The sequence below is a fragment of the Mesoplodon bidens genome (genome assembly GCF_964165515.1).
Source record: "Mesoplodon bidens genome assembly, chromosome: 19".
Taxonomy (NCBI): Eukaryota; Metazoa; Chordata; class Mammalia; order Artiodactyla; family Ziphiidae; genus Mesoplodon; species Mesoplodon bidens.
The window spans coordinates 39331694-39343196 of NC_138179.1; the positions used below are offsets into that span (position 1 = coordinate 39331694).

The following is an 11503-nucleotide window of genomic DNA, read 5'->3' on the forward strand; positions in this document are numbered from 1 at the left end:
GCGGCACGCACCGCCCCAAATCGGGCCGCGCTGGCCCCGCCCCGCCTGCGGTTCCGGCCCAATCCACCAGCTGGGCGCGCGGGGCGGGCTTTCCAAAGAAGTGCTGGGCGCTCAGCGGGGTGGGTATTGGCGGGCCCGGGAGATCTGAGCTGCTCTTTCCTGGCCCTGGTGCCCCTCTCTGTGTCCACACCCATCCACCCAGCCATCTACCCAAGCCGGAGCAATAGAGCTGGCCTCCAACACCTGGGTTTCCCAAAAGGATCTCCTAGGTCCTAAAGTCCTGCAACTGTGAGAGGTCACCAGCCTCTGATCATAAATCTGTAAGAGGGCAGCCAGACAATCAGTGTAAATAGAAATCAGGAAAGCCAAGTTTGGTGGAGTCACTTTCTACAGGCTTCTTTTCTAGAGTGCACCTGCTGTCCCAGCTCCTAGCAATGGAGGAGTAGGGAGAGTGGAGGTGGACAGCAGTGGGCCCAGCCCCTCCTGGCAGCCAGCCCCAGCTGCCAAGGTAGGTTGGTCTGTTGGCCCAGCAGGTGCTTTCTCAGCCTGGAACCTTGGTCCCAGGGCCTGGTGCCCAGAGTCTGACACTAGCCACCTCCTCTCTCACCAGCCTGCATCCTAAACCTTCAAGCTGTCCCCAACTCCTGACTGGATGCCTGTCCACAGTTGGCCACCCCATATGAAACCTTGGAGGGGACAGGCTGAAATGTAAGCAGACTCTTCGGGATTAGAGTGGGGGTTTTGTGGAGGGTTGCAGCCAGGGTAGCTTGGGGTCTGCTCAGGGGGTTGCCCCAAGAACATTCAAAAGTCAGCTCTGAAAACTCCTAGAAGTAAACATAAGGTTAAACCTTTGGGACCTTGGCTTAGTCAATGGTTTTTTAGATACGACACCAAAAGCAAAAGCAACAAAAGAAAAATACGTAAATTGTACTTCATCAAAATAAAATAATTTTGTGCATCTAAGGACCACCCCATCAAGAAAGTGAAAAGACAACCCACAGAATGGAAGAAAATATTTGCAAATCATAGTTAAGGGACTTGTATCAAGAATGTATAAAGAGGGCTTCCCTGGTGGCGCAGTGGTTAAGAATCCGCCTGCCAATGCAGAGGACACGGGTTCGAGCCCTGGTCCTGGAAGATCCCACATGCCGCGGAGCAACTAAGCCCGTGCGCCACAACTACTGAGCCTGCGCTCTAGCGCCCTCGAGCCACAATTACTGAGCCCACGTGCCACAACTACTGAAGCCTGCATGCCTAGAGCCCGTGCTCCACAACAAGAGAAGCCACTGCAGTGAGAAGCCCGCGCACTGCAATGAAGAGTAGCCCCTGCTCGCTGCAACTAGAGAAAAGCAATGAAACAGCAACAAAGACCCGACGCAGCCAGAAACAATGAAAAAAAAAATGTATAAAGAGGGACTTCCCTGGTGGCGCAGTGGCTAAGAATCTGCCCGCCAATGCAGGGGATACGGGTTTGAGCCCTGGTCTGGGAAGATCCCACACGGCGCGGAGCAGCTAAGCCCGTGCGCCACAACTGCTGAGCCTGAGCTCTAGAGCCCATGAGCCACAACTGCTGAGCCCACATGCCACTACTACTGAAGCCCACACGCCTGGAGCCTGTGCTCTGCAGCAAGAGAAGCCACTGCAATGAGAAGCCCATGCACCACAACGAAGAGTAGCCCCCGCTCGCCGCAACTAGAGAAAGCCCGCGTGCAGCAATGAAGACCCAACGCAGCCAAAAAAATAAATTAATTAAATAAACAAATTTTTAGAAAAAGAAAGAAGAATGTATAAAGAGCTCTTACAACTCAACGGTAAAAAAGACAATTTAAAAATGGGCAAAAAGACTAAATATGAGGCTTGGAGACCAATAAAGAAAAGGTTTAAAAGCTTGAAAAAAATGGGCAAAAGATTTGAACATTCTCCAGAGAAGATATGAAAAGGTGCTCAACATCATTAGTCATTAGGAGAAGGCAAATCAAAACCACAATGAGGGGACTTCCTGGTGGTACAGTGGTTAAGAATCCACCTGCCAATGCAGGGGACACGGGTTCGAGCCCTCGTCCAGGAAGATCCCACATGCTGCGGAGCAACTAAGCCCATGCGCCACAACTACTGAGCCCATGTGCCACAACTACTGAAGCCCGTGTGCCTAGAGCCTGTGCTCCGCAACAAGAGAAGCCACCACAATAAGCCCACACACTGAAACAAAGGGTAGCCCCCGCTCGCTGCAACTAGAGAAAGCCAGCCAACGAACACCCAATGCAGCCAAAAAATAAACAAATTAATTTAAAAAAAATCCACAATGAGATAGTACTTCACATCCATTAGGATGGCTTAAGCTAAAAAAAAAAAAAAAAAGACAGAAAATAGCAAGTGTTGGTGAGGATGTGGTGAAATCAAAACCCTCATACACTGCTGCTGGGAATGTAAAACAATTATGCAGTTCCACAAAATGTTAACCATAGAGTTATCGTATGACTCAGCAGTTCCACTCCTAAATGTACACTCAAGAGAAAAAATATATCCACACAAAAACTTGTACATTAATGTTCATAGCAGCACTATTCACATTAGCCAAAAGGTGGAAGCAATCCAAAAGGGAAAAATGAATAAACAAAATGTGGCCTATACAAGGGAATATTATTCAGCCATAAAAAGAATGAAGTTCTGATACCTGCTACAACATGGATGAGCCTTGAAAACATAGTAAATGAAGGAAGCCAGTCATAAAAGACTACAAATTGTATGATCCTATCCAGACAAAATGTCCAGAATAGGCAAATCTATAAAGACAGAAAGTACATTAGTGGTTGCTTGGGGCTGAGGGGAATGGGAGAATAAGAGGGTGTTAGGAAAGAGTACCAAGTTCCCTTTGTGGTGATGAAGATGTTCTAAAATTGACAGCGGTGATGGTTATCCATATCTGTGAATATACTGAAACCATTGAATTATACACTTTAAATGGGCCTTTTGAGCACTCCTCAGTAAAGCATTTTTTGGCATAGGCAAAATAAAACAAGACAAAACGGTGAGTGGCCCTTGGGGCTGGTTGAAATGGAATTAAACTCACAAACCATGCCTCCCCATGAGGCAATGACTGGAGAAGCCTTCCCGACTCTGCGCATCATTTACCCACCTCAGCTTTGATGTCCAACAGCTCTGAGCCCAAATCTTTGCCCTTACTATTGTGTGATCTTGGTCAGGTGACTTAACCCCTCTGAGCCTCAGTTTCTCATCTGTAAAGTGGGGCTAGTGTGTTTCCTTCCTAACACACAGTTTCAAAAGGAAGTGAATGAGGTCATCTTCATATAGAGTGCCCAGCCCTGCCTCTGGCACTTGGTAAGCACAGAATAAATGTTTGCTATTATTATCAATCATCCATTAATACAACAGACATTGTTGGACTCTCCAGCAGGCAGTGGGTCAGATAAAAGCCTTGGGCTCTGATAGGGAGGCAGTCTCAATCCGACACTCGCCCCACCCTGACTGAGATAAATGCTCTGACAACGGAATAAAGAGCTTTCTGGGAATTCTGATCCCTAGGCAGCCCACACCCCTGTTTATTTCCATTGTTTAATTTTGATTGAAAACACTCCCTTTGATCCATCTTCATCATTTGTATGTTTCAAGTTGTTCTTGGAAAACCTGATTTGACCCCAGGGCAGGTGCTCCTGATGGCTCACTCTGGACTCTGAAACACTGATTTCATTTGGGAGACCTGTTTACTCTCAGTGTTTGAATCCCATCTAGCATGTTACATAAAATTTGTTCAGAAGAAAGTCTGCCTCTGACCTTTGACCCTCCCTCCCATTTCCTGGCCAGATGTCACAAGACTGGGGGGAAGGTGGCACCTTAAAGGGGACACTGCCACCCAAAGTCTGTCCTCTGCTCTGCTGGCTAAAACAACTTACTTGTATCAGAGCAACCAGAGCCAACTGTCACACAGGACTGAGGTGTCATGATAGAATTCTCAGTAATAGCCCCCACGGGGACAAATTATCCAGTGGTGGGAATACCACCCGTGCCAGCTGAGTACCCAGTGGCCTAGGCAAGCTGTTTGTCCAGGTCATGGCGAGACCGGGCCCACCACTGAGGACAGGTGTTCCAGAGGCAGCCCTTCTCTCCCAGAGTCTGCGTTTGTCCCCACGCTCAATTCTTAGCCCTTGGGCCCTCCCTGCTGGACCCAGTCTTTCTTCATGCAATGAAGGTCTGTGTGCTTCATGCAGCTCTGGCCTCTCCGCTGCAGTTAAAGACTGGTTTCCTGATAGGACTTGGATCCATATCTCCCAAGCTAATATCTACAGTCTCTGAAAATGTTTGCTCTCAGCAGGTGGCTCACCCTTTCACCCATGCTGGGAGGGTTTTTTTGTTGTTCCCAGGGGGTTAACCTATCTCCTGATTTGGGCCCCCTTTGCCCTTCTGCTACATTAATGATAACAGCTTCTGTAATATTGATAATACTAATATCAAGCTTGTGGTAAACCCTGGTATCAGGGCTGAGATGCAGCCTGCAGGGCAGCACTGGTTGTTCACCACCAGTGCCGGTTCTGATTGGTCAGTGCCCTTGACTTCTGTTTTAAAGGCACCGGACTTTGCACACATTGTTTCATTAAATCCTTACAAGTCTATTGGGTAGACACTGGTTTTATTCCCATTTTACAGATGAGGAAAAGAAGCACAAATGGGTTAAGGAACTCATCCAAGTAGGACAGCTGGGCCTTGAACCTGGGTCTGTCTGATACTGAGATTGGTTGTACTGCAATCACCCTGTCCCCAGGAGCACTCTGACCTGCTGCAGCCTCTGCTCTGCCAGCCTCTGCTTATGAAGTATTAAAATCCAAAGCTCAGCCTCCTAGTAAGGAACAGGAGGGGCAGCTGCTCTCCTGGACCCCTGGAGCCCCAGTTCCTACATGGAACACTCCCCATTTGGAAGCCAGGCCAGTAACCAAAGCTCTTGGGAACCTGATTGAGTCTTTGCCACCCATGCCAGAAGCAGAGCCAGCCAGATGCGCTGTGGGGCTGCCAGGGCCTTGGGTTGGCCAGCAAACACGCCTGGAGTCTGTGCCGTGTGCCAGGCACGACTCCAGAGGCAGACAAGCCTCAGGTCTTGCCTTTGGAGCACCGGGAGCTTCTTGTCCATCCCCGGCCTCAGATGCCCCACTAAGAGGCGCCAGCTGCAGGCCTCGTCTTTATTTGGTACCCCCACTGTGTCCCTGAAGTTCCTGCCCTCTAGGCTGACGACCACCCTGCTGATGGCTAGGCAGGGAGCAAATCCAGACTCACAAGATGCAGCTGCGGCTGTCTCTCCCTGCACCTTGCCCTAGGCACAGCAGCTGGCAGGTCTCCAGGCCACTGTGGGTGGGCAGGAGGACTGAGACTGGTCAAAGGCAGGGCACTGAGGAGGGAGAGGCCCTCGGACTGTCGCAGGACCCTCAGGTTCATGAAGGCTGGGCCTTAGACCCAACCCCATCCTGTCCCCTCTGCTGATGCTCTTGGCTCAGTGCCAGGCAGTGAGGCGCTTATGGGAAAGGTCCTGGGGCCTAGTGTGTCCGACAGAGGGGGTGGGAAGCGAGTAGAGGTTAATGGAGCCTGGGCACCATCTCCCTGGGGTTGTGTGCAGTCCCTCACACACCCCTCAGCCAGAGGCGGCCAGCCTGAAGCCTGCAGCCCAGCAGCCTCCCTTCCCCAGAGCCCTTCTTGCCACCAGTACTGGTGAACTGGAGATGGCCTTCTTTTCAGCCCACTCTCCCTTCCACTGTGTATAGTCCCAGAACTGCAGCTTCCTGAACAGGGGCTGGTAGCTGCCAGAGAGAAGACCCCAGACCCTGACTGCCCAACCACGCCCCTCTGTGCCCCTTGCCAGATCACACGTGGCCTTTTAGCTCCTCCAAGAGTCACGGCCTCACTGAAGAGCTGCCCCGCCGCCCCCCACCTTGCTTCCCTAGCTGGGGTATAAGGGGGGTGTCTGCGGAACCTCTTAGCTTGTTTCTCAGGAAGGGCAATGGGGTAGGTGGAATGGGGGTGGAGGGTCCCTGGCTGGACACTGGACATAGTGCTCGGGTCAGGACACCAGAACAGGCTGGGGACACATCACACCGAAGTCCCATGACTCTGCTTGGAACAATGCCGATTGTCGGGGTGGGATCCCTCACTGCCAGGGGCAGCCGGGCAGTAGGCAGGAACAGGGAGCAGGCACCTCTCCACCCACCCCAGGAGGGAGGACAACAGCCTCTGGTCCCTGCTCACAGAGCACAGCCTCTATGAATATACGCAAAGCTGTCCCAGCTGCACCCACCCACCTCGGCCCACAGCCTTGCTCATTCCCCAGACCTGCTGACCCAAAGGGGTCAGGGAGCCAAAAGGCTGGCCACCTGGCCCAAGGACATCAGCCTTCTCTCTGAGCAGGCTGCAGGGATTTGGGTTAGCAACCTGGGCAAGGATCAGTTCTTCCTTCCTTCCTTCCTCCAGCCTTGCCTTCAGGAAGGTAGGTGGAAGGCTGGCTGCTTGTGCTGGAGTTGCTGGCCAGAAGCCAGGCCCAGCTCGATGGAATGGTCTGGGCTGGTGACATCCCTGAGGAACGCCTACAGAGGCAGGTGCGGCCGCCAATGGGTTGAGGGAAGGAAAAGGCTGTGGAGCTCAGACAGAGCACATTGAGCTCAGCTGTTCTTGTATCAGCGCGCGAGGTGGGGCCCAGGGAAGTAGCTGTGACTGCCGTGATGAGGTGACTGTTAAGGGATGGGGAGGTAGGGGTGAGGACTGGATGCCCAGGGTGGAGGCTCAAAGCTCTTGGGCGTAGCCTACCCACAGTGAGACGACCGCTACAGAAGGGTGTGCTGAAAACTACACCTCATCCTTCTCTCTGGCAGGGTAGGTTGGCCATAGGCCTGAGGAACTGATCCCTGACCTTCTGCTGTTGCTCCCACAGGCAGGCTGGCCCTTGCCTGCAGAAACTTAAGGGCAAGCCTTGGAGTTTCCTGCTGATCCAATGGCAGACAGCTGACTAGACTGTGTCCACCCTCTGCTGCCCTACCTCAAAGTGTTCCAGAAGGGGCCTGCTTTCCTACTGAGGCAGACCCCAGCCCCAACACCTGACACCAGGCAAGAAACAGTGCTTGCAAGGAACCAGGCAGGGGGAGCCCCAGGACACAACAATTGGGGAGAGCTGGGATGCACTCCCCCCCACCCCCAACACCTGACACCAGGCAAGAAACAGTGCTTGCAAGGAACCAGGTAGGGGGAGCCCCAGGACACAACAAATGGGGAGAGCTGGGATGCACTCCCCCCAACCCCCAACTACCAGCTGAGTCAGAAGGCAAGGCTTCCTGGACATTTCCCCCACAAAACTTCGTGAAAGAAAAACATTATCATCCAAATGAAGACCATTAACAAGATGAGAAAGTCTCAACTTTAAAAACTTTATTTTTGTCTCATCCATCAACAGCACAGGATGCCTTCATCAGCTCCAATTTTTGCTTGCTTTTCTCCTCAGACTCTGTTCTACCACCTTAACCCATGGATATTATAACATGTGGGCAGTTTCCTAGAACCAGAAAATATTTCTGTCGGCTTAAAAATTAAAAGTATGCAAGTGTAAATTTGCACTATTTTAGCAGATTCCAAGCTGCCCAGTAAAATCCTACCTTGGGATGCAGACTTGGTGAGAAAGTTTGTCACCTACTCTAGCTCTAGTGGTAACTCAAGGAGACGCATCACCATAGCTTTTTCTCTACTTGTGTCTGTAACTGCCAGACACTCCACACCACATTCCACTGGCTAGGATTTCAATGTCCTTCACAAGAACAATTCAAGTAAACTGTCAGAATTGGTTCCAGAACTCGTTGTGATGGACCTTCTAGGAAACCAGTTCATTACACTATATCAGATTTTGACACCTCATAAAAAGCTCACTAAATTACCAAGATTCCCAATCCTAATCTGACTTGCCTCTTTCCAATCCTAAACCCCTTAAACTCTAAATTTGAAACTAGTGACAACTTAAGAAAACACCCACCGAACTGTTTTATCAGAGCATAGAGACTTCCTACAGCTACTGACTTCAAATTATACAGAATTCTTGTCTGACTGGTGTGGTTCTTGTGCCCATGTCCTGCTGACATACTATACTTCACTGGTGGCCATCATTGGTCAAGAACGCTAGTTTCATACAGAAAAGGCAGCTTAGACTAACTTAAGATTCTATACCTGTGGGCTTGTGTTAAAATAACTCACTTTATGAAGAGATCTATAAACGTGCTTCACCAACAGGTTCAGGAACAGACCCCAAATTTGAGTCCTGGAATTTCAAAGAAATTTACTTTCCTTCACAACAGAAGGGCAGGGGGGAGAAGCATATTAATACAGTCTTAAGCCCACACTGCATATACAGCTGTCATGGCATTTTTATAGAGCAAAGAGCTGTTTACATGCTTTATAGAAATATTTCTGTAAATAAATGCTTCCTTTGTCTACCAAGCAAAACCTGAAATAAACTTAAAGGACCTAAATAAAAAATGTATTAAGCTTTCAACATTCAATTTAGGTTTTTGACACTTAGTTGGATAAACAAGTTTATTTGTAACTTTAGTCAACATACATAATTGACCTAAAAACTTCAATAGAAGGATAAATTTGAAAACCACTTGGAAAGCCATCTCTATGAAGTGATTTTTCCCAGGACCTTATATCAGATGACACCATTTTAACTGGCAGAGAGGTTCCATGAGCTGAAGCTGTGTGTCCCTCCCCCACAGCAAGTTTACCCTAAGGGTTATTATAATACAAACTCCACAAGGAAAAGAAGTTCGGTATTGTTCCCTCCTGGTAGAGAAAAACTCAACCTAATTATGAGACCAACCACAACACAAAGAAAAGCTGCACTACTATATTAGTAACAGATGATGCTGGTGTGAATAACTTGTGTTATATTCTAGAGCCCTTATAAATAAATCCCCCCGTTAGTGTCTGCATTATCAGCTAGAGGATTAGTTAACATGTGGTAGAATGAGGACTTATGCAAGGTATAATGCGCAAAGCATTTTACTATGTATGAAAAACAAGTGCAGTCTAGTTAGGAGAAAACCAACCGGACTCTATATTACACACACCTTAATGACAAGACTCCCCACCACATGTGAATGTAAAACATTTAATTTAAAAATGTTGACACTACAATATATAAAATAGCTATTATAAATGCACATAGTGTATTCTATAGCTGCCAGGTTTACTTTTTTTTTTTTTTAATAAGGAAACTGTAAGTTACACTGTGGTTAAGACTTGTATCTTCACCCTTGAAAAAGCCCACATTCTATCACAGTGATGTATGGTCAGACTTAACAGCCCCAATTGTTAAACACTTGGATCAAGTCATAACCAGTTTTATTGCAAAAGGACCCTGTACACATTTATCAATTCTAGTACCTTAATAGCTACCCAACAAGTCATTAACATACAGAAACATGCATCATGAGAAGCAAGAAATATCACCCATCCCTTCTGCATATTAGCAACTTGTCACTCCTGAGCAACAGTGCTCACATCACTGAGGTCTGTGAACAGTCAGTCACTTTTCGCATTCATCCTGAGTGAAAGATGGAATGACTTAAGTACAAATGCAACATATTATAAACAATTTCTTACAAAAAAACTCACAAATTAAACCAAAGTATTTTACAGAATTTTCTACAAAACACCATAAAAACTGCCTTCACTTAAGCTCTCTCTCCCCGTATCCGGCGAGCCAACTGGATGTCTTTGGGCATGATGGTGACTCTCTTAGCGTGGATGGCACACAGATTAGTATCTTCAAATAAACCCACCAGGTACGCTTCACTAGCCTCCTGTTGAGGACAAGAGCCGCACTATTAACTCTCTCCGAGGAGGAGAACCGCACGCAAGCCCTCCGCCCCTGCTACACGCAGCCTCGGCCACCTCACCTGAAGCGCACCAATGGCGGCACTCTGGAACCTCAAGTCGGTTTTGAAATCCTGGGCGATCTCCCTCACCAACCTCTGGAAAGGCAGCTTCCGGATCAGAAGCTCGGTGGATTTCTGGTAACGACGGATTTCTCGAAGCGCAACGGTCCCGGGTCTGAAGCGAAGAGGAGGGCGTAAAGGGACACCGGTTAACCGAGAGCGCTGATCAAGCAGCAGGAAGCGTCCCGCTCGCGGCGCGCCGCCGAGTCATTGTTTTTCTGCCGCTCTGCCTACCTGTAGCGATGAGGTTTTTTCACCCCGCCGGTAGAGGGGGCGCTTTTCCTGGCCGCTTTAGTGGCCAGCTGTTTGCGGGGCGCTTTGCCACCCGTGGACTTACGAGCAGTCTGCTTGGTTCGGGCCATTTTCTTTCACCTGCAGAACAAATCCCTGACTCCGGGGCCGCGGCGCTCGCCTCCCGGGGTGCGGCACGCCCGGCGCCCCTGCCCTCCCGCCTCCTCGCGCCCCAAGGCGGGCGGCAGATGGCCGAGGGCTGCCGCCTCCTCCCCCTCCCCTAATGACTCAGGCTGCAAGTAGCAGCAGCCTCCCCCGGGAGGGGGAGCGCGGGGAGGAGTCACTTCCCCTCCTCGACGGGCGGAGGCCCGGCTGCCCGGAACCCGGCGTCGCGACCTCTGAATCACCAGCGGGAAAGAGGCGGAGACATGGTTCCGGAACGAAGCCCCAAGGGAAAACCACCCGTCCCCACGCCGGCGCCAGCAAGCAGCCTGGGCAGCCCGCAGCGGCCGGCACTCGGCTCTCAACGGCCGTGGCCCGCGACATCAACGGCTGACAGGGCCTCATGTCACGCGTAAACCCAAGAACACTTACCCAATGCCTAAGTTTTACGCCGCTTCTCCGACAGCCGCGCCGCTCCCGCTGCCCAATGAAGAGCCGCAGTCGCCGAACTAACGGAAGAGGCTCCTGCAACTAACGAACAAACCACTCTGGGCTCCAAGCCCCCCCTATACCTCCGGTCTTATACCCACGCTTCACGCTGCGTCTCTGCGTCATAGGACCCTAATTTGCATACACCAACGACTTTTTCTATTGGCTGACGCTTTCGCCGACGCGCTGACATCCCCCGACACAAAGGCCGTGCTTCGGCCCCGTTCGCTGATTGGCGGATATCTAGACCACTGATTGGCTGTTAAAGTGGCCTAATGATTGGATGAATGGAAAGCAGAATGGACGAATCAGAGTTTAACACTAAGCGGCTCTTCTGATTGGATGAAATGGAGCTATGTTTGGATCCTTCCCTTGGTTTCAAAGCTCTACAATAGAAAGTCAATGCAAATGAATTGCACTGGTCCCTATCAGGACTTAAGAGTCGGGACGGGAAGGAGCCTAACCTTATTTGCATCAAGCTAATACAATGTAGGAGGAGGAGAGGTTTCTTTAACGAAAATTTTGTAAATATTTAACAATATAAAAAAAATGTATTCCCTGTGATTACTTTTCAATCAAAAGGGAGTTCTTTTGTTTGGTGGGGTGGGGAGGGGTAAATAATAGATACAAAAAAACAAATGTCAATA

The 11503-nt window shown here is 49.7% G+C and overlaps 1 protein-coding gene across 1 annotated transcript; it reads right to left on the reverse strand.

Moving 5' to 3' along the window:
• Positions 1-7401: 7401 nt before the first annotated feature.
• H3-3B (H3.3 histone B) lies at positions 7402-10939 on the reverse strand. Its single transcript, XM_081220618.1, has 4 exons — positions 10800-10939; positions 10209-10346; positions 9936-10089; positions 7402-9839 (listed from the first exon to the last, which is right to left on the reverse strand). Exons 2-4 carry the CDS (start codon positions 10334-10336, stop codon positions 9711-9713), a joined length of 411 nt encoding a protein of 136 aa, XP_081076744.1. The 5' UTR covers positions 10337-10346; positions 10800-10939; the 3' UTR covers positions 7402-9710.
• Positions 10940-11503: the final 564 nt, after the last annotated feature.

Bases quoted from the DNA above. Each gene is read 5' to 3' on its own strand.
- H3-3B (XM_081220618.1), bottom strand. From the start codon at position 10,336: ATGGCCCGAACCAAGCAGACTGCTCGTAAGTCCACGGGTGGCAAAGCG. The intron at 10,090-10,208 runs GTAGGCAGAGCG...TCTTCGCTTCAG, and splicing joins AAAAAACCTCATCGCTACAG to ACCCGGGACCGTTGCGCTTC. The intron at 9,840-9,935 runs GTGAGGTGGCCG...TGTCCTCAACAG, and splicing joins CCGCCATTGGTGCGCTTCAG to GAGGCTAGTGAAGCGTACCT.